Source organism: Apodemus sylvaticus, chromosome 9 (assembly GCF_947179515.1).
Source record: "Apodemus sylvaticus chromosome 9, mApoSyl1.1, whole genome shotgun sequence".
Taxonomy (NCBI): Eukaryota; Metazoa; Chordata; class Mammalia; order Rodentia; family Muridae; genus Apodemus; species Apodemus sylvaticus.
Window position 1 is genome coordinate 77642249 of NC_067480.1, and position 23567 is coordinate 77665815.

A 23567-nucleotide genomic window follows, 5' to 3' on the forward strand; every position below is an offset into this window, starting at 1 on the left:
TGTGTGTGTGTGTGTGTGTGTGTGAGTTTCTATGTTTATGCACATTTTTGTGCAAGCCTCATAGAGGCCAGCAGGGGGCATCAGATACTCTGGAGCTGGAGCCACAGGCATTTGTGAGCTGCCCCTGTGTCGGTGCTGGGATCCAAACTCAAATCTTCTAAGTAGAATAGAATAACTCTTAATGGAGCCAATTTTTCACCCCTTTGGTGATTTTCAAACTGGCAGATTCATATATGGGAGAAATTGAGAGCTACTAAATGACATGGTATAAATTTTATAGATGCTGGGTGCCACGGGCACACTGTAAACACACCTGCTCATCCTTACTGCTTCTAACCCCTCACCACAGCACTGTCCATTCACTGATGTACGGGCCACGGTCGCTCCAGAAGGAAGCAGCTAGGTTGCGCTTCTGTAAAATGCCCTTATTTCATCTTTACTCTTACTACCACTTTTGCTAGATAGAGAAAATACATTGGAAGTGCCATTTTTTCCCCTTAAAAATCACTACTAATTCTTATTTCCAGAGTTGCTGATGAAAATTTGTTCCAAATCAGACCCTTGGCTTTTGTTTCCCCTGGTAACCTCTAGGTCCTTTCCTCTATTTTTAAGGTTTTTCCAAATGTTTTCTACACCATGACTGTATGTGTCAGCCTGTGGGAATCTATCTGTTCCTTTAAAATGTTTATTACTACTGCGAGTATTCTTATATTGGTATTATTATTATTATTATTATTGCTGATGCATGTGTGTGTGTTGTGTGAATGTCCATATGTATGTGTGTGTGTTTGTGTGAATGTCCATGTGTATGTATGCCTGTGTGTGTGTATACCTGTGTGTGCACATATGCATGTGTATGATGAGTATGTCTGCATATGCCTGTGTGTGTGTGTGCTTGTTCATGAATGCACGTGTGTATCACAGCGTGAATGTAGAGCACAGATGACAACTTTATGGATTAGTCTTCCCCCTCTACCTTTCTAGCATCTCAGAGATTAACCTATGTCCTTGGGCTTTAAAGGAAGCCCCTTGACTCCAGGCTCGCTCCTACACCAGCCTCGCCACACTCATGCAGCTGGAGTCCTCGCCATGCTGCCCCGAGTCTCACCAATCCCGTTCACTTGCTCACCCAAGCCCCAACTTTGCACTGTCTTGGGATTCTTCCAGCCGCCAGCCCCTTGGCATCTCCACTTCATTTTAGGTATGGCTAGAGATTTATATGCTTCTTTACAATGGTTCTAATTCTCCAAATTTGGATCAGCACAGGTATACTGAGTCTGAAACACCAAAACCATCACAGGGAGAAGTCCATCCTTCAGCTGAGCCTCCCAAGCAACACCCAAGACACAGGAATTCAATAGAGCACTGGTGTTTGTTTCACAAGTTGCCCTAAGACCTGACTTCTACTCTTCTCCTACCAGATTCTGAATCAGAGGCGACCATACTCCCTGGCTTGCCTAATAACTGGCTTCGGGCTACGTTCAGCCAATTTGGGCACTGATGGGAGGTAGGAACCTGGATGAGAGGAAGGCAGGGCTGTCTGCTGGGTGGCATCTCCAATAGCACTCATGGTTTTGAGCACAGGGCACCTTGCAGATGGGTCTGCTCCTCGGGCTCTAGCAACCACGGAGCAGCTCTAGTTCCTGGCTCTTGGTGATCTCACTGCTGTGTTTGGAATATAGTACCGCCTCGGGCGCCTTGGCCTCTTGGTAATTGCTCGAGGCTTTAGGAAGTAGGGCATAGCTAGAAGAATGTGGGTCACAGGGGGAAGGTCCTTGGGAACTATGCCATGCCCTGGCCCCTGGCCCCACCTCCTGCTTGCTGGCCATGAGCATGAAGTAAACAGCTAAGCTCTGATGTGGTCTTCCACTGTGATGCTCCATCTCACCCCAGGCTCAGAAACACAAACATTTCTGAAGTCATAATCTAAAAATAAAACTCGCCACCACTGCCATCTTCCCCCCCACGCCCTGCTGCCATGTTGACTTTCAGGCTTTATTGTAATAAGGTAGTTCCACTAAATCATGTCATCACACTGTCCCCACAGCTTCAGGGGACATCCTATTGACCTTTAGGATGCCACACTAATGGCTAAGCATCTCAGCGGTACCGACATTTTAACACCCTCTTCCCTGTGTGTGTCAGAACTCTTCTGCTGCAAGGCCTACTGCAGTTTTGTTTTCCTGGCTAGCTGAAATGCTGGTGACACTTTGCAAGAGAATACTATCCGTTCCTTGAGGAGAAGGAGCACCATAGTGACAGGACCCTCAGCTGAGCCTCCGCAGGGTCAAGGACACATTGAGTCATTTCAAAGAGTAACATCATTTTTTAAAAGATTTATTTTATGTATATGAGTACACCATCACTGTCTTTGGATACTCCAGAAGAGGGCGTCAGATCTCACTACAGATGGTTGTGAGCTACCATGTGGTTGCTGGGAATTGAACTCAGGACCTCTGGAAGAGCAGACAGTACTCTTAACCACTGAGCCATCTCTCCAGTCCAACATTACTATTTTTATTTGTTTCTTTTTGCCTTACATATTTGTGTATTTGTCTCTCTGCATGTATGTGCACCTCATGTATGCAGTGCTCTTAAAGGCCAGAAGAGGGCATCAGATTCCCTAGAGCTGGAGTCACAGAGGGTTGTGAGCTGACATGTGGGGGCTGGAACCAATCTAGGAACCTTCCGACTGCTGATCCAACTCTCTATCCCTGACATGAAATTTTCAATAACTGTAATAAATAAATTATTAATAACTTAATGACTATTAAACTGCACGTTTAACTTTAATTTCCTACATGCTCTATACTAGGGCTGGAAGAGAGGCTGTGTTGTTAAAATTTCTGCTCTAGACTTAGGAAGCATGGTCCCAGAGGAGGGGAACCTTTGATTACAGCAGGAACCCTGATGGAAGCTTTTTATGCATTAAAAAGGTCACACAGGCAGGTAACCAATGGTTTTTTTTATTTTTTTAACACACTGAGTGTATGCCTCTGTATGTTTATGTGTGTATCTCTCTCTCTCTCTCTCTCTCTCTCTCTGTGTGTGTGTGTGTGTGTGTGTGTGTGTGTGTATGTGTGTGTGTGTGATAAGGTGAAAGCCAAAGAACAACGTGTAAGAGTCATTCTTTCTCCTCCCCAGTGAGTTCAGGGTTAAACTCAGGTCATAAGACTTGACAGCAAGCATCTGGAACTGCTGAGCCATCACGCCAGCCTCAGTATATAGCACTTTAAAGAGAACCTTTTCTCTTTATTCACCGTTTCTCTGTTGAGATAGAGTTGGGTGATATGGAACCATGCCTTTAAACATATCTTATGAACTCCTTTTTTGTTTATTTAAAGACATCGTCTCTGAAAACAGTAATGAAATAAAACAAACCAGAATAGGGGCCTTTTTCTCAATGAGAGAGGAAAAAAGGAGGCAGGTTTGGGCAGATGTGGAGGTGGGGAGGGTCTTGCAAGAGAAGAGAGGAACGTGTGATCAGAATACAGTGTATAAAATTGATTTTTAATAAAAAGTAAAATAAAGACATGGTCTCACACATCCCCAGGCTGACTGTGAATTTACTATGTAGCCAAGGATGATCCTGCAGAACCGAGCCTCCTGCCTCCGCGTCCCAGAGTGGACATCACAGGTATGCACCTCCATGCTCAGTCTGTATGCAGGGGAAGGAACCCAGGGCTCCAGCACGCTAGACGAGCTCCCTTCTGACTTAGGCGCGTCCCCAGCCCAGCTCTACTAGTTATTTGAAAATGGAACCCGCCACTGCCTCCTAAGCCTCGTTCACCTGCATCCCAGAAACCCTTAGTAAACTGCACAGAAGCAGAGCCCATCTGTCCAGCTCACGATCATAGAGAGTGAACAACGGTGTACCACATGGCTGTGTGTCTCTCTGGCATGGAAACACCAGGCTCCTACAAAGCCCTGATAGCCAGCTCGTGTGCCAACATGAGTTTCTGAACTGTAATAAATGGGCCATGTATAAAGGAAGAGACGGCAGATGCTGATGCCCGAAGCATGGTACGGCTTAAAACAGGGGATGTTTTTCAAACCCCTTTCAGATCTAGACGCACGGGAGAGCGTGCGATGTAATGGGAAGCGATGTGACCAGCATGCAGCCCAGGCTCAGCAGCTGGCCTGAGGTGGGGATGCCAAGCTGCATGGGGTTCTGGCTTCACTTCCTCAAGGCCCAGGCAGGAGAGTTGCTGCCAGCCTTGGCCCTCTTCCCGTGGAGAAGCCCCTCTCTTCACTGGCACCTAGGTGCAGTTTCTGACCTTCCCAGGACACTGGCTGTGCTCTGGGGTGGACGCGGGACACAGTATAGTTAAATCAGGCAAGAGTGGAGAAAGAGAAGACTGTGCTTACTGAAGGATCTCTGCTTCCGTGAGGGCCTCGGGCCTCTCTTCCCCCGTGGCCATGGCCAGCTCTGCCTTCAGGTCTGCAATCTCCTTTTGCAAGCGGACGATCATCTGCGAAGGGAAGAGTGTGTGAGCGCATGCCCACTCCTGGACACCGTGACCTCAGTGGCAGCAAGCGCGCAGCTTTGGCAGTTGTGAGCCACTGGGTGTACACGATGGCTCAATGGTTACAGGCCAGTGCGAGTTCAATTCCCGGGACCCAGGGAGCGGAAGAAGAGAAATGACTCCCACACCTTGTCCTCTGAATGTTACCTGAGTACTAAGTGTGCACACATGGGCGGCAGTTAATTAACTAAGACCATTCACTATGTCAGGATACATAACTCGATAGAGAACAATCTAAAAGGTGATTTCAAACCTTAACACTTTATCCAAATAATTCTAGAGCTAGTTTTTTTTAAACGAACAAACAAAACATTATAGATACAACTTGTGACCTCTCTCTGTTCCCCTTCTGTCCTTCCTGGAATATCTAGAATGTAGTTAGAAGTTATCAGAACACTTGCCCCAAACACTGACAAGTCACTCCATATGCGTGCTCTCTTAAATAATGTATACTATCCTTTTGCATGCCTTAAACTGTGTGACTGCCCTATGACTGCGGGTAATGGCTCCTTGTTTTTCTCTCTCACATGATTTGAGCTCACTTACATTGGCATATGCAGCTCTTCATCATGAATTTTCAAAGGCATATAATATTCTAGTAGGATATATCAAAATTTGTTAGGGCTGAGGAGAGGGCTCAGTCATCAAGCTATCTGCCTTTGCACATGGGCATGCATGAGTGATCCCCAGAACTTAGGAGGAAAAGAAGTTAGGTGTGGGTGTGGGTGTCTGTAACCTTGGTGCTCGGGGTGTGGATCCCTGGAGTCTGGTGGACAGACAGCTGGTTAATGAACTCCAGGCCAGTGAGAGACTATGTCTCCACAAAAGTGTGTGTTTGTGTATGTGTGTGTGTGTGTGTGTGTGTGTGTGTAGGAGTGGTTTCTGGACCAACATGATGACCTGAGTTCCAGTCTCATGACACACTCGGAACTCACATCATGGCCAAAGATGCCCGCTATACTAGAACTGAGTAGTTGCTGGGGCTTGCTGGCCAACGGTCCATGTCAGGGTAATGGGAAACACCATCTCAATGGCATAAAGCAGAAAATGATACAACAGCACATGTCCTTGTTGTGCCTCTGTGACTGCATGCATGGGCATACACACATACATGTACACACGTGTACACATATGAACACACACATGCACACACATATACACACATTAGTGGGCTATGTCACTGTAAAGGGGAAGGTGTGACAGGGATGGAGGAGGACTGATATCCACTTAGTTGGCTAATTGATTTGTTAATTTTGGTAACCCCAATTTTCAAGGATTAACAAAGGTGGATACAACTACCAATGTTTCTTTATACTGAAACTACCAATGTTTCAATCATAGATTGAAATGTGATACAGATGGACTTACCTCAGGAAGCTAAGGATAAGGATATCACTAATATATATATATGCATAAATAAACATTAGTTTTGTGTGTGTATATATCTACATATATACACACATACACACATTTACACACACACATCATGAGTATCGAATTAAAAGGGGGAAGCTGTACGGCTCTGTGGGGTGATAGCTCTACTAGGTTGGATATACCTCGTTTCTTGAGATAAAGAAGTATAGTATGCACTTAAGAAAGGCATTGGGGCCAGGGTTTTCTTTTGTATCTTTTGTATACTTGAAATAGTCCGTAATGAAAAACTGGTCAAAGGGATTAAGATAACTCATCATGTGCACAGTTTAAAAGATAAATAGTGAATCATATTATCACTAGTTTCAGTAAAAAGTATTTGAAAACTATGATGCTGTCGATTCCATGGTAAAAGAGCATGCACTCTCATGGAGGTACATACGTACCTATGACAGGCCAACTGTCTGTACCTACAGCTCTAGGGTGTCCACACCATCTTCCAGACTCCCTGGGCTCATATGCATACACACACACACACACACACACACACACACACACACACAGCAAATCTTTTTCTAAACATAGTACTTTATAATATCAAGAATTCATCTACATGTTGAAAAGACTCAGTCAAGCTTTAGGTAGGTGAACACCTGTTAAACCAGAAGAGTGTCAATCAAAAAGATATAGCAAACCTTTATTTTAGCATGAGCAATAGAAAGAATAAGATAAGAATGTCTTCAAAACTCTACTTGGTCATCTTGGCTAGGCCAATGAGCCAATGAAAAGAAGACAGCATCTGTCCATACGTGTAGATCATGTTATTGTCTATATAGAAGTATTTGCCAAAAAGTGGTAAAAAATGTCCATAATCCATTTATAAAGCTTCTTTCCAATATACCAGAAGTCAACAATTACAAAATATAATTTTCCCCTTCTACTTAGAGCATCCACAAGACCTCTGCCCCTTTCACTATGCGATCTAAATACACCTGTCCTAGTTACAGTTAGTATTGCTGTGATGAAACACCATGACATAAAGAACTTGTGAAGGAAAGAGTTCATGTCACTCACGGTTCCATATGACATTTTCAAAAGCAATAAGGACCGGAACTCAAACATGGCAGGAACCTGGAGGCAGAGGCCATGGAGGGGTGCTGCTTACTGGCTTGCACAGCTTGCTTTCTTATAGAACCCAGGACCGCCATCCCAAGGGTGGCATCATCTCCTCCAATGGACTGCTTCCCTCCTACAATTAATCATTAATTAATAAAGTCCCTTAGAGGCCTCCCTACAGCTCACTTGATCTCACAGCAATCCCACTGCTCAGATGACTTTAGCACATGCCAAGTTGACATAAAACCATCCAGCACAGCATCTCAGGTGTTAGTTAAAAGGTGGAAAGTCTATTTGTACCTGTCTTTGAAAACTGGGTCCCCAAAAAGCTAACCAAGCAAGCCTTAGCTCTCCTCCCTCTGTGTCTCCCCTAACTCTGTCTAATAAGTTTGTTCCCTCTAAATTTGTTCTCTTGCTTCTTTCCTTGGAGATTGCTTCTCAGGAGGAGGAGGAGGCAGGGGGTCCTTTGAGTTCAAGGCCAACCTGATCTACAGAGTGAGTTCCAGGGCAGCCAGGGCTGCAGAGTGAGAGTTTTTGTGTCAAATAAAACTTAACAACAGACAACCTTGAGTTTTCTTAGACCAAGAGGGTTTGGTACACATGAAATTCAAACCTATGCGAAGGAGGAGTAAGGCTTTAAAATTCTCAACAAGAAAAGAGGTTTCTGCAAAAACTGGGTTGATTTTTTTGATAATTCCAACCTCTGCTGGGTGGGACATTTTATTGTTATCACTGTTTGGATGGTCTTGGGAATGGCACCTGTGTACTTGTTGAATAGGTGTTCCTTCCTTATTAGAAGAAGTGTGTCATTGTGCATGTGGGCTTTAAAAGCTTCATCCTAGCTACCTGGAAGCCACTCTTCTAGTGCCTTTCAGATGAAGATGTAGAACTCTCAGTTCCTCCTGCACCATGCCTGCCTAGATGCTGCCATGCTCCCACCTTGAGGATAATGGACTGAACCTCTGAACCTGTAAACTATACCCAATTAAATGTCTTTATAAGAAAAAAAAAAGAAAATACTAGATGTGGGGCTGGAGAGCTGGCTCAGGGGTTAAGTGTGAGTACCACTCTTTCAGAGGACCTGAGTTCAATTCCCAGCATCCATGTCATGGTTCACAACTGCCTCTAGTTCCAGATCTAAGGGATCTGATGCCTTGGTCTGGCCTCTTGAAAACACCTGTACTCTTGTACACACACACACACACACACACACACACACACACACACACACACTTCAAAATATAGTACCATCTGTCCTACTGTAGTCTGGGATATTGCAGACAGCTGCCCTGCTGCTGTCCTTTCCACTGGTTTTATATTAAGGAAGGAAGCAGACATCTCAGGTGCAAAGTCCCTGAGATCTTGACCTCCATCCCTTGTTAACACAGTTTGTCCAGGATAAAGGACAGCTGCAGCCTCAACTCCTCTCACCCTCTGGTAACATGTTCTCCAGATGCTTACAGTACACCACACAGGTGAGCTTCAGGCTATCTTGACTACATTAATAGGACCCATAGTCCCTCCGAATTACAAGAGTATTTGGACATGTGCTCCAGGCATTTTATTTATATGCAGAATGTCATGGCTTCCTGTCAAAAAGCACTGTCAGAAACCTTCAAGTCATATAGACTAGAACTCCTTGGCTAAAACCTGACTGGTTCATTTTACTTCTTCTCTCTTAAGTTGATACCAATGCTATAGCTTTTAGTCCCTGTTGCCTGTAGATGTGTGTGTGGTGCACATGACCTGGGGATCATCCTGTCTCTGCCTCCCCAGCGCAGGCATCACAGTCTCTGCCTGTCATAGCAGCTTTCTTTATGTGGGTTCTGGGGACCAAACTCGGGTCCTCATGCTTGCAGAGTGAGCAAGTTACCAAACCAGCCATCTCCTGGTTCTGTATTTTCTAAGGCATTTCAAGCCAAAATGACTATCAGATTGTTATTATTTTTTGTATTTTGTTGAATAGAAATCTGTTTTTCGAGGATTGAGATTACTGAAGCCATGCCTCCCACAGGTTGCCTGTGGACTTAGAGGCATCTGGGGAGATCCTGGCCCATGTCCAGCCATCTCAGAATCTCAGCCCAGCTCATGTTCCTTTCATAACCACGTCACTCTGGAGTGCCGGTGTTTGGTGACTGATCATGCAGGCTTGGTACCATACTTGCCATTAACATCTGAGAGTAAGACACAGGAAATCCCAACCAGGTTGTATCTTGGGGGTTTTTAGAAAACTTGTTTTTAAATGATTAATTTTATTATTTTAGAAATTGTGTCTCTGTGGGGACGTGCGCAGGTTTGTGCAGGTGCAGGTGAGGGCAGATGGCCGTGCTGAAGGACACCTGAGGCTTCTGTTTCTGTCACTACAGTTACTCGCAGTTGTGAGTCACCTGACATGGGTGCTAGGAACTGAACTTGGACCTTTTGCAACATCAGTGAATGCTCCTAACTGCTAAGCTGTTTCTCCTGTCCCCTAGGGCAAATTTTTAATTGACCCTTGTATTTCATGCTAGCTTCACACTTTCAAATGACAGACACCAGTGTGTGGCTTTAGGTGTCATTATTACAGAGACTAGCAAGCCACATTTGGCAGCTCCCATGTCAGTCAGCGCTCAGAAGAAACAAACGCAGCAATTGCCTCAATTATCAGCTATTAGCTTTTTGCTCCTGATCTCTCTTTGCTTTCAATCTCTCACAGACCAACATCAAATACACACTGGTGCCCTCTTCCTTCAGATCCTTCAAAGAGAAGTCTCTCCAGCAGAATGTAAAGAAAGTAAAGAAATGCCCCCAATGTCTTATATGTTTGTTTTCCATAAATTTGGAACTAATTTTTTTCTTCCAGATAATAGGATAGTTTTCATTCTGCACAGCAATGCTCTTGGGATGCAGGGGGACAGGTACAGCCACAGAGATTCTCTAGGGATTCAAGGGGGACAGGTACAACTACAGTGATTCTCTAGGGATGTAAGGGGGACAGGTACAGCCACAGTGATTCTCTAGGGATTCAAGGGGGACAGGTACAGCCACAGTGATTCTCTAGGGATGCAGGGAGACAGGTACAGATACAGTGATTCTCTAGGGATGCAAGGGGGACAGGTACAGCTACAGTGATTCTCTAGGAATGCAAGGGGGACAGGTACAGCCACAGTGATTCTCTAGGGATGCAGGGAGACAGGTACAGATTACAGTGATTCTCTAGGGATGCAAGGGGGACAGGTACAGCTACAGTGATTCTCTAGGGATGCAAGGGGGACAGGTACAGCTACAGTGGTTCTCTTGGGATGCAGGGGGACAGGTACAGCTACAGTGGTTCTCTTGGGATGCAGGGGGACAGGTACAGCTACAGTGGTTCTCTAGGGATGCAAGGGGGACAGGTACAGCTATAGTGATTCTCTTGGGATGCAGGGGGACAGGTACAGCCACAGTGGTTCTCTAGGGATGCAAGGGGACAGGTACAGCTACAGTGATTCTCTAGGGATGCAAGGGGGACAGGTACAGCTACAGTGCTTCTCTAGGGATGCAGGGGGCTCTGGGGCAGCCCCAGTGATGACCTTAGAATGTAGGAGGGGCAGGGACAACAGGCATCTCCTGAGGGTGCAATTCCTCTTGACTCTGATTTTGTGTTCTGTTCCTTTGGCCAGGACTCTGTGTGCTGCTGTGGCGGTGTAGGGAAGCTTCTGCTTGCCCAGCTGAGTTCTCCATCAGGGCAGACGAGGCTCCCTGAGGCCAGTAGAGCAACACAGAAAGCTCTACTTTTCCCTTTCCTTCCTTTGCCTCTGTCATTCAGCAGAGCAATAACAGGGGATGGAGCAGATAATTGAGAAGAAGGAATTCAGAACACTGCAGTAATCAGTGATCATATTTTGTTTCTGAGAAATCTGAAAATGAAGTTGGTGAGATTTCAGTTTTAGATTCTACATATTTCAAGGCCACATGAGCTTATTTTCTAGAGGAATGAGAGGATCTGAGTGACTCAAAAATATGCAACCTTAATCATGGAATTTGACAAACCTGAGACATTTAATCAGAGTTTGGATGACAGCCTGAGTTGACCCAGGACTGCCTTTCCCTTGTGGAGAACTTACAAATCACAAAGGAAAAATAATATATTCAGGGGGAGAAACTGAATTATGTATCTGTGATGTCCTTGCATAAAAAGTCACTTTGATAAAGCAGGAATTATTTTTATAAAACCAAGAAAACGGATAATTTTTCCAGGAATCAAACTATAGCTAACCTTTAGGAAGCTGTAAAATAAGGGACAGGGTGGTGGTACCAAATATTTCTACTTAGTAACTCTCTCTCTCTCTCTCTCTCTGAGATGTGTGAAAGATGACTTGGTACTCAGTCTAAAAGGAAAACTGATGTTTTCTGAAAGGCTAAGATCTGAATGTAAATATAGGTGTATTTTCCCAATGTAATACTTACATTGAACAATGTAATACATTGTTCACCAACCTACTGGGTGTGTCTTTGACACTAGCCACACTGTGACATGAAGAAGATGCTCTTGAGCCCAGCTGTCTGTGCTCTGCTACCTGCTCTCACTAGGGTTATGAGCAACTTATTTCACACTCTTGTGACTCAGTTTTGTTCACCATAGAGACAGCGAGAACATCTCTTCAGAAGGTTACCTAGAATTACTTCAGTGAATGCATACCAATACACAGGACACTGATTAGTACAGTCATGCCCCACAACCACCTTCTGCTAGTCACATATATCAAGGTTAAAGATATATGGTTATTTAAGCCTGATCAAAACTTTAAGTTTCTTACTGGATCTGGGGATGCAGCTCAGTGTATAAAAGTGCTTGCCCAGATGCTCAAAGCCCCGGGTTCTATTTTAGCACCACACAAACCAGCGTTGGTAGGGCATGCCTGCAGTTTCAGCAATCAGATGGAAGGAGGATCAGAAGCTTGAGTTCATCCACACTTGCAAATGAAGTTTAAGGCCAGCTGAAGTGACATAAGTCCCTGTCACAAAAATCAATCATTTGCTTACCAGTCTGGGATCAATCTCTTCATTGAGGATGGCTTCGTTTTTGATCAGGGCCACTCGCTGAGCAAATCTGCAGGTGGAGATAGACTCCTAAAGAAAAGAAACAAACAAACAAACCACAAAAAGCTTTTCAAAATGTGATGGCACAGAAAGGCCTTTCTTTCCAGATAACACTTAAATTTACATTATCAGAAAAAGTAGGATGTCTGGAACAACTCAGTGAGTATACCTCAGAATGGGGGAGGGCTGGCCCTAGCATGGGTTTGGCTTAGGAAAATGACAAGTGCCCAAATTATAGGCAATCCTGGAATCCCAAGAAGCAACTGGTATGTGTTCAACTCTGTTAAAGCTGGACCTCACATAAAAGTCCTGACCACAGAAGGGACCTTGATCCACAAGCAGGAAAGACCACATGGTAGGTGTTTGTAATGAACCAAAGAGAGGGTTTCACTGCATTCTCCATGAACACTTGGCACTGTCATAGAATGAACCCTTCTGCCTTGTCTTCCCCTTTGGAGGAGTGTCTATATCCAAAATGTTAAGCTGACTTTTACAAGACCCCATCTGACTCTGCAGCCACCGGGGAAGTCCTTCGGCAGTATCCCCTGGAATAGCAAGCATCCTGGGTGCCAACATCTGATAGAGTCTAGGACCAGATCTCAGGATAGCTCCAAGCTGCCCAGATCTCATCAGTCAGGCAAAGTTTGAGCAGTTGAGGACTTTCTTATCTCGTTTCTACCATCAGGCATTCTGAGGTTGGCATACGTGGCTTCTTCAAGCCACTCACCTGAGGCTGCTTCTTACACAGATTAATTATGACACTAGCTAAGAAAGCTGTGAGGCCCATGGTGAATTTACCTCTGAAGTTATATGTCAGCCCTGCTCAAGAGATGCAGACTCACCCAGCCCCCCCAACTCCACCTCACCACCCAGCGACAGAAACCCAGACTGGGAGTCCCCAGCATACATCAATGTTTCTCTTCTCCAAAGACAGAGTTGCAATCATAGTGGTCATGCAGTTCCCTCCCAGACTGTCTCTGAGCACGCTGGTCATCATGGAGTTTCTGTAAGGGATGTGTGTACGGTGCTTTTCCGAAAGGGCAATGATGACCTGTGTGGGAAGGGGAACAGATGATGGTGTTAGCTACGTGGGAAGACATACCTGACAATGGACTTGCTTATATATATATTTTTCTATATTCTTTGTTTACAATCCAAAAGCTTTCCCCTTTCCCAGTTCCCCCATCCCCATATGTCCCATAAATCCTCTTCTCTCCATCCATTCTCCTATCTTTCCCTCTCCCTTTTCTCTGTCCTGGTACTCCCCTACAATGCTGGATCAAGCCTTTCCAGGATTAGGGCCCTCTTCTTCCTTCTTCATGGGAATCATTTGATATGCTAATTGTATCTTCAGTATTCAGAGTTTCAGGGCTAATTAATATCCACTTATCAATGATTGCATTCCATGTGTATTCTTTTGTGATTGTGTTACCTCGCTTAAGATGATATTTTCCAGCTCCAACCATTTGCCTAAAAAATTCATGAATTCATTGTTTTTAATTGCTGAATAGTACTTCATTGTACTATATATACCACATTGTAATATATACCACATTTTCTGTATCCATTCCTCCATTGAGGGATATCTGGGTTCTTTCCAGCTTCTGGCTATTATAAATAAGGATGCTATGAACAATGTGGAGCATGTGTCCTTATTGCATGCTGGGGAATTCTCTGGTATATGCCCAGGAGAGGTATAGCAGGGTCCTCTGGAAGTGTCATGTCCAGTTTTCTTAGGAACCGCCAGACTGATTTCCATAGTGGTTGTACCATCTTACAATCCCACCAGCAGTGAAGGAGTGTTCCTCTTTCTCCAATTCCTCGCCAACACCTGCTGTCTCCTGAGTTTTTAACCTTAGTCATTCTGACTGGTGTGAGGTGAAATCTCAGGGTTGTTTTGATTTGCATTTCCCTAATAACTAATGATGTTGAGCATTTCTTAAGGTGCTTCTCGGCCATCCAAATTTCTTCAGGTGAAAATTCTTTGTTTAGATCTGTACCCCATTTTTAATAGGGTTATTTGGTTCCCTGAGGTGTAAATGGATTTTCAATAGTGAGAATATGAAAGATACCCAGCACTTGGGAATAGAACAGTCATCTTTAATAAGAGCTTCCGATGCAAAAATGACAAAAAAAGGGGGGGGGGCTGGAGAGACGGCTCGATGGTTAAAAGCACTGGCTGCTCTGCCAGAGGACCTGAGTTTGAGTCCCGGTGACCACACAGAGTGGCTCACACCTATCTGTGACTCCTGCTCCAGGACACTCTCTCTCAGCCTCCTCAGGCAGCTGCAGGAAGAGCAAGCAGCATGGTGGCCTGGGAACATCACTTAAGTGTCTTACTATCCTCCCCACTTTGAACCTCTTTCATAAGATGAAGGCTAATCATTATGATTTTAGGGAACACTGGTGTGGGCAACATAAAGATTATGCTTATAAAACCTTCCCGGTGACATTAAATAAAATATTAATGAACTCACTTTTGGCTGCGGAGTTGTGGAAAATGTAAGTGATGCTGGTCTTAGTAGGAGGGGTGGGAAGGGAAAGCTCTAGGTTACAGATGACCCCACGGGTTAGCGTGCTTATGCTCCTGTCTCTACTGCCCTCCATGTGGTAGAGATTAGCCTCCCCACGGCCACAGGATGGCTGCCCCACCCTGACCCATCCCCGACGTTATATACACGTCTTTATCTGTGAGTTAGAGGAGAACAGACTTCTTTCCTTTTATCCTGAGCTTCTCTGCAGAGCATCTTTGTCCCTAGGTGCCCCATGGCTTGATCACTGTAGCTGAAAGGAAGGCTCTAGTTGGCTTTGGCAATAAGGCTCTAATCCCTAGAGCTGGGATGGGCTCTGGGTGCTCCCCACCAGAATGGACATCCCAACACCCTCTCCATGAAGGGATCAAAAGTTGCTAGAGGAAATAACTAAGTACCAAAATGGGACTGCGCTCTTAAAATTTGAGGGAATGAGGCTACAGGTGCTAGAAAAAAAGAAGCCAGGATGTGGAGACAGAATCCAGCTTTCCCACATATATGGTTGTGGGAAAATCACAACAGTGTTTTAGTTTCTGTTTCCTTGTAAATATGGTACTAGGATGCCTGGGTGTCTTGGAGCAATGTTGTTAAGGTCAAGAGGGAGGGGCTGAAGCGATGACTGTGTGAAGGAGTGCTTGTTGTTCAAGCATGAGGGCTTGAGTTCAAATCTCCAGCACCCACTTGTATGCACATGCCCAGGACCCCAATACTGATGGACACAAGGATGGGTGGCCCCCAGAAGCTCACTTACAAGCCAGCCCAGCCCAGCAAAATGGTAAACTTCCGTTTCAGTGTGATAGCCTGCTTCAGGGCAGCAAGATGGAAAATGATAGAAAAAGATACCCAACATCTGCCTCTGGCTCCACAAATGCACACACTCATATGCACATGTCACATACACATGCACACACACAAAGATCAGAGAAGAATTTGGGGTAGGTATTGAACACAAGGCACTCAGTGTGTGGTAGAGTCTCCAGGAGGGTCGGCTCTTGGTGGAGGTCTGGCCCATTTCCTGGAGAGAGGACCCTGCCTGAGCAGGTTCTCTTGGAGCACCACAGTGAGCCCAGACCACCTGGAGCAGAGGCAGATATGAAGTGTGACCAGAAAAGGAACAGGAAATGGATTAGCAGAGGGGGCTTGCTCCTCCTGGGATTGCAATGGACTGTGTAAAGAAAGGCACCCGAGGGCAGAGGGGTCATAGAGCTTGTGTGTGTGTGTGTGTGTGTGTGTGTGTGTGTGCCTGTGTGTGTGTGTGTGTGTGTGTGTGCATGCCACAGGACATTTCCTAGAATATCATTTTCAAAGTTCTTTCCACCTTGTTTCTTATTTTCACCTTTTTGGGACAGGGGCTCTCAGTGGCCAGGAACCCACCAGGTAGGCTAATCTGGCCGGCCAGTGAGCCACAAGCATCCACTTGTTCCCACCTTCCAAATACAGGAATTACAATTTTCTCACCATGCCCCACTCCCTTTTACATGGATTCTTGGCCTTAAAATTACGTTCTCCAAGAAGCATCTACTGACCAAGCTATTGCCCGATCTCTGTACTTAACTTTTAAATCTGTGCATGTGTGGATTCTGTGTGTATGTCCATGTGTGGGATAAGTATACTGATGCAGGTACCCATGGAGGCTAAAGGCACTGGTTCCCCTGCAGCTGGATTTAGAGGAGGCTGTGCCTGGCACGGTACTGGGAACTGCACTCTGGAAGAACAGCATGTGCTCCTAATTTCTGAGCTACTTTTCAGCCCCTTTTAGTTTGCTGCGGCTATTGTTGTGTGTTTGCTTTGTAATGTTTACTTCTACTCCGAAATTTACATATAAACACAATGGCATAGTTCTTATATATTTCATTAGTATAGAAGAATGAAACCTCATATCCCCATAACATCTTTAAGGGCCTAGAAACTGCCTCTTATCAGTTCAGCTACTCAGGGGATTAAGAGGTTACCTTTAAATGATTTTATTTTACTTATTTGTGTGTGTGCATGCGTGTGTGTCTTGCTCATGCCTCCGTGAATTTGAGCAGCTACCCGTGGGAGCCAGAAGAGAGCATCATAGCCACTGGAGCTGTATTCACTGCCAGTTGGGAGCTCCAGATATGGGTGCTTGGAACTGAGCTCGGGTCTTTTGCAAGAGCAGCAAGAGCTGTTAACCACTGAGCCATCTCTATAGCCTCCAAGATTTTCTTTTAAGGAATACAGAGGAGCACAGAAAGCTATTGTCTAGAAATGGGCAAACAATGGGAGCAGTTGTGACTGGCACTGGCCCGGCATCTTCACTCCTCAACAGGACCGACGCCCAGCCAGAGCCCACGTGTGCTATGGCACTGGCTGACAGCAAGCCCGTTTGATTTCTGAAGGGACAAGGAGCTAACACTGGTTCCTAGTGGCTTCTCAGTTGCTGTTTGGGCTGATGGAGGCCTCAGGTCACTCCCAGGTCACTAGTTGAGGTTTACAGTTAGCACAAGGACACATGCTCTCTTAGGAAAGCATCTCCTTACACAAACTCAGGCTTTGGGGCCAAGCAGTACCCTGTTATTGTGGCTTAAAGTGTTTTTTGAGGAAACTCTTTGGAAAAAGTGCTGCATACATAAAGAGAATTCCAAAACCAACAACATTCTGGCAAACTGAATATTAATCACTTAAGTGTGGAGTTGGTAAACCCAGGCTGGCTGAGAACTAGCAGGTGTGAGTTCTCTCAAATACAACCAGCAGGACAACAAGAATTCTGTGAGAAATTTCCAAACCAATGCCAACTAATTAATGCAAGCCAGCTGAGCAGACTAGCTCCTCTCCTGCCTTTCATCTGAAATGGAGAGAGTGATATGGTGATAATTATTATCACCACTTATGAGGAACCTATTACTATTACAGTGTCTATAGGTATTCTGTCCTAGTTAACTTTAGGTGTTAACCTGACAGAGCCCAGAGAGCCTCAATTCTGGGCTTTTGACAGATAAGATTGACCCATGCACTTATCTGGGAGAAGGGGAACTGTCTTGATTGCTAATTGCTGTTGGAGTACGCAGCCCACCGTAGGCAGCACCATACCCTAGGCAGGTGTTCCTGAGCTGTATGAGTGCCAGCTAAGCATGGGCCAGCGAGTGAGTCAGCAAACACATGGCTTTTGCTTCCAGTTCCTGCTTCAGTTCCTACCTTGACTTCCCACGGGGGTGGGCTGGGAAGTAGACACAGAAAAGCTGGGAGTAGACACAAACCATTTCTTCCCTAAGTTGCCTTTGGTGCTTGTCAAAGACACAGAAGGCAGTAGAACAGGCTCTTAGGCTTCCTTGTTTTGCTGGTTCCATCACACACATCTTGGTCTCGGGCAGGCATCTACACCATTGCCCAGTATAACCCACAGCTTCCAGTGGAGTGGGTGAGTGAGCCAGCGGTAATGTGACCGTAACTGTCCATGAGTTATGCCATCTCCTTAGGTATCTTCCCGCTCTCCTCATGGCTCTCCATCGCTTTGGTCCTCTCACTGTTTCTCTCAGAAGGTAATTCTCTTCTGCCCCCCCACCCCACTCACTCAGCAGCAGTTCTTCTTGGCCTTGCTAAACCCTACAGATCCATGGCCCTGTCCACAGCTTCCCACGGTCCGCTTTCCTCGCCCGTGAGGGCACTTGGATCTCAGAGAAAATAGTTAACAGCTGTCCTAATGCAGTGGGCGGAAAGGAAATGGAAGGACTGAGGGCCGTTGGCACGTGAATGACATTTAGTGGGAGTGAATGATCCTCTGGGCTGATGGGCTCCCAGCTCCCAGGACCTGACCTACTCTACCCCACCCTTGCCTTGCTCACTCCCACTCATTCTTCATTCCATTCATTAACTCTTCCTTCCTTGGTCTCTGTCAGTCCCTCCTCATCCCTTTTCGTGGCTAGTCATAGCTCCCATCTGAGGTGCATCTACACACTTATGATGGCCTAGTGTAAGCCCCTGCTTCAGAGAGGATCCCTCTGGGGTAGGGCTGCTCTAGGACCCTCAGCACATTATAGATCTGCCCTATTCTCATTTCAGCTGCTGTGACAAAAATATCCCAAGACAAAGCAACAACTCAGGGGAGAAAAGGGCTTATTTATTCTAGTTTGTAATTCCAGATTACTGCCTGTCTCTGGGGAGAAGTGAAGACCGAAACTTCTAATAGCTAGTCACTTGTCGCCCACAGCCAAGAACAGACGTGAGGGCACGCGTGCTTGCTTGCTCTCAGCTTGATTTCTCCTCTCATATAATTCAACTTCACTTGCCTAGGGAATGGTGCCACTCACAGTGGGCTCGGTCTTCCCAGATCAATGAAACTGATTAAGGCAATCCCCAACAGCCATGAGACAACCCGATACAAACACTCCTTCATTGAGCCTTTCTTCCCAGGTGATTCCAGGCTCTTGTCAAGCTCACAATTAAAGCTGACCTCATCGACCCTTATCAATATTTGTTAGATAAGCAATTAATTTTACAAAAAGGGCCACATCAGCATTATGGATGTTCTCAGGGATTGTAGATCAAAGAGCTGTGGACCAATTTTTGTAATAGTCAGGAGTTTGAGGAGACTGTGTGGAAGGAAGGACAGAATTGGGTGTGGAGCAGAATGCTTCTGAGTGATTACAATTCATAGAAAGTTTGATTCAGCTGAAAAATGTAATTTTGTGTGAACAGATGGACACAATGGGAATTAAAACCATGCCGCCGTCTGAGCACAGAGGCACATTGCTTTGAAATAAGGTAATTTGAATACATCCCATTATGAGCATATATCACTGTTCTGGTAAATGTTCTAGTAAGCAAAACAGCTCCATCAGTATAAGTGGTGTGGAAATTTTAAGCAAGAAAGAGCTTAGGACTGATGATTATTCTCAGAAGCACTAAAATGGCCCTTGGCCTGTAGGCCCTCACCTAAGGTGCTGTGCTCCTGGGATCTCATGGATAAGTCTAATCATATCACTCCATAGGGTGGATGCCTCTGGTGAATGTTGAGAAGCATCAAGAAACTGGACCTGGGTTTCCTTGGACATTAATGAAAATGGACTTTCTATTGTTGTTTTGCTCGAATCTTTTAGGCTAATCATTTAAGAACAAGAAGGTAACCCAGGAAGCTCTCCTCCCCCATGCAGCCCATTCATTTCACAGATGAAGTTTTGGGGCAAAAGACTTATCTAGCTGAATTTGGGTGTGTTGTCCTTGCTCTCAGAGTCAGATTCAAAAGTTACAAACAGAGCGGTTAGTGCTGCTCTATTGGTTGAATGGTAGTCAGGATGGAGTATGGATGTCTTAAGACAAGCTAAGGCTAAGAGAACCACCATGGCAGAAACAGTACTAGACGAAGTTATCAGAGAGCAAAAAATACTGGTCACCTCTGAGTTATATTCTTAAAGATTATCTCTGAGCTGGAAAAACAAAAATAAAACTCCAGGAGCCACTTGTAACCTGTATTCAATCAAGCCCAGTACTAATTTTATAAGACAGACAGTAAGTCAACTGTGCTGGACCTCATGAGGCCTCAGATCAAATCTTCACTGTCACTGTCACCTTTGTGACAGTGAAATGTTTGCAGTCTGAGAAGTGGAGAAGTTAGCACTTCCAGCCTAGGGTGCTGTGGGGTTTAAATGAAATGGTGTCTACAAATAACTACCACATACATGGATGTTCACGGGAGTGCTGCTGACAATGGCCACTGCACAGATGCAGCCCACTGACTGAATCCATCAATGGACAGACAGAATGAGGGGCCACGCGTGTAATGGAGTCTGGAAGAGGAATGGAATGGTAACACACGCTTCCATGTGGATGAGCTGTGGCATCATATGGTTCTCTACCAAAGGACACACATGGAAGGACTCTACCTGTGGCATCTGGAATAGGCAAAGCCAGAGAGACAAAAAGTACAGGCGACCAGAGGCCAAAGATAAAAGCTATAAGGGCTGCTCTTATTCCGTAGATCCAGAATTTCTGGTGGGAATAATGACAATTTCTAGGGAAGGGTATTGACTGTGGTTGGCGATTATTTGAGAATATACTTCATGGTATTGAACTCTTCACTTAAAACAACGATCAAAAATCATGACTGGAGAGATGGCTCAGCAGTTCAGAGCATGAACCACTCTTACACAGTTCAGGTCCAAACATCCGTATTGGGCAGTTCACAACCACCTATAACTCAGACTTTGGAGGCTCTGATGCCCTCTTCTAGACTCTGCTCCCCCCACAAGTTTTTTAAGAATAAATGTTGTTATGCATACTTTAACATAATTATGAGACAGACATCAGAGACTAGATTGTCTGTCATGTAGTGCAAGCATCACACTCAGGTACAATTGACCTTGCTTCACCCAACTCACCTGCTCAAGGTAGTGTAGGGACAAGTTGATGTATTTGGCCTCTGTCAGAAGCAGGCCCCCAACTCCAGTCTTTGAGACACGCTCTGACCCTGCCAGGTCAACCAGATGGAGCTTAGCATGTCGGACAGTCGCAGACCCTGGTTCCTTGCTGCTCAAGTGCACAGTGAAAATACAGTGTGATCGGGTTGAAGCTTGATTCATAGGAGTCTAAAGAAAAGTTACAAAATGTATAAGGTGAACTTGATAACCATTAGAGGATACAGAAGGATTACAAACTGCATTTCTAATAGCAAGGCATTCCCATGAAGCCAACAGTTATGGGGAATATAGTCAAAGTCTGTTCTTTTCAGTGTGTTCTTGCCTGCAGGATGACTGGCAAAAATGCAGATGGGTTGATTCAGAAGGTGACAAAGGCATCCTACTGGAATAAATATGGAGTCTTTTTAGGGAAGTGACTCACATGGTTAAGTCCCTACAATGCAAGCACAAGACCTGAGCTTGGATTCCCAGAGCCCTTGTGAAAATGACTGGCATGGTTGTGTATGTCTGTGACCCTAGCACAGGGTTGGAGTGGAGGAACGACAGGTCCAATTCCAGGAGCGCACTAGCCAAAATTTTAACCCATCAGTGGCAGGTAGAGAGGACTGAGGAAGACACCCAATGTCAGCCTCTGGCCTCCAAATGCACACAGTAACCCCCCAACACACATACTACAAACATACATGCACATACTATATACACATAGACATATACATACACACATACACAAAATACACACGTACACATATAGGAGGAAAAGTGTAAAGTTTACTGGATTTGCAAGATCAAAATGTGAAATCAATTAGTTGTAATAGTCCATCAAGAATTTATGAGGAAACATAATTATTCAGAATGAAAACAAAGGAAATGTAATTATACAGAAGTTATACAAAATTACTGATAAAGACACCCGATGGTGATCTTGGGTTTCTATACATGCACACATAGGTGAGCACACCTGCACATATATGTGCATACATACACATGTGTTCACAAGACATGAGATGCTTGTGTGCATGCGTACGAATCCCCACACTCCCCCACACACCCCACACACAAACACACAACAAAGTAAATTGAGGCTACCTTTTCATACTGTGCATGTAAATAAATACCAGAGTGGACTAAATGCTTACATGTAGCAACACAACTTTGACATCAAGACAAGTAAATCCATAGGCATATTGTAATCCCTGTAAAGTAGTAATTGATACTTTTAAAAAATATCAACAAGCAAAAAACTTGAAAAAATGAGGACCAGAGATGACTAGAAAACTCAAAAAATCAGGAAAATACTTAGGGAGCATTTAAAAAACTGCCCAATGATATAAATAATGCCTGTAGACCTTAGAACTATAAAGACGAATTATTCCATGCCCATCAGGCTGAACAATTACAAAAACAAAAAACAAAGACTAAGGAAATAAATTCTGGTGGAGACATAAGGGTATGAAAATTTTCACACACTGCTGATGGGAATACAAATTAATTTTAAAAAGAAATTTAGTAATATGCTGCAATAATGCAAATGCAGAATCCCCATGATGTAGCAGTAAAACACTATGTCTATTCCCTAGAGAACAGCATGAGAAGGTGTCCCGGGAGATACAAGAATTAGAACGGTAGTCACAATGTCTTTAAGACAACAGGAATGTGGTGCCAGGTGTACAGCCTAAAAGGACATCTGGGACAAGGGAGATAACAGCCTGGGAAAGGGTAAAACGTTGTAGCCTTCAGAAAAGATTCATTTGTAAAGCAGAAGGCTGAGTTAGGATAGCGTTCAGCTATGAATGCTGTGGTGGAGCTCACCTGCGCACAATACTGGCACTCTCAGCCACCCATGCAACTGGAACTTCTGAACTTACATCATCAAAACAGGAAATCATGAGCCATTAATAGTGGTGGCTTTCTGGAAGGATGGCAGAGAAAGGCCAACAAAGGGACTCACACTTTACCACCCACAGACTTGTGGTAGTATCCACTGTCACTTTGAAAGAGTCTAGCACCACCTGGACATGGCTGTGGGGAATCCTGTGGGAAAAGCCATCTCAGCTGTGGGTAGCAGCATCCTCTGGGCAGGGGATCCTGGACTGTGGAAGACAAGCATCGACAGGCATGCATTTACCTCCGCTACTGTGTTTCCTAGCGGAGGATGCAGTGTGAGTGGCTGTCTCAAGCTCCCACTCTCATGATTCCCTGGCCATAATGGGCTGAGCCTAGAACTTTGATCTAGACTAACCCCATTCTCCCCAGCATTGCTTTTGTTGAGTATTTTATCCCAGCAACAGCAAAAGAAACTAAGAAAGTTGGTCCTGAGAAGTGGGATCATTGGCAAGTAAGCCTGACTGGGCGTCTTAGGCCTTTGAACCGTGTGTGTGTGTGTGTGTGTGTGTGTTGTGGCAAGGATGTGCAAGAGTTGTAACCTTTGGGCTAAAAATAGTCTTGAATGCTGGAGGAAGAGTAGGAAGGGTCATCACAGTGGGTGGGAGCGTGGAGTACCTGAATGGTAAGAAAGTCACAATGGTGGCCTGGCTCTTAAGGTTTTAGAGGAAACAAGGATTCTGTCAGTGACTGGATTAATGCTG

The 23567-nt window shown here is 45.0% G+C and overlaps 1 protein-coding gene across 1 annotated transcript in view; it reads right to left on the reverse strand.

The window, feature by feature from the left end:
- The window catches only part of Kif6 (kinesin family member 6), a 279007-nt gene that overhangs the window by 160756 nt on the left and 94684 nt on the right, over positions 1-23567 (reverse strand). Inside the window, exons 7-10 of the mRNA XM_052191851.1 lie at positions 20944-21150; positions 12982-13125; positions 12018-12104; positions 4369-4472 (exon numbers count right to left, since the gene is read on the reverse strand). Of these exons, the coding sequence (XP_052047811.1) occupies positions 4369-4472; positions 12018-12104; positions 12982-13125; positions 20944-21150 (542 nt within the window). The remainder of the gene's footprint in view (positions 1-4368; positions 4473-12017; positions 12105-12981; positions 13126-20943; positions 21151-23567) is intronic.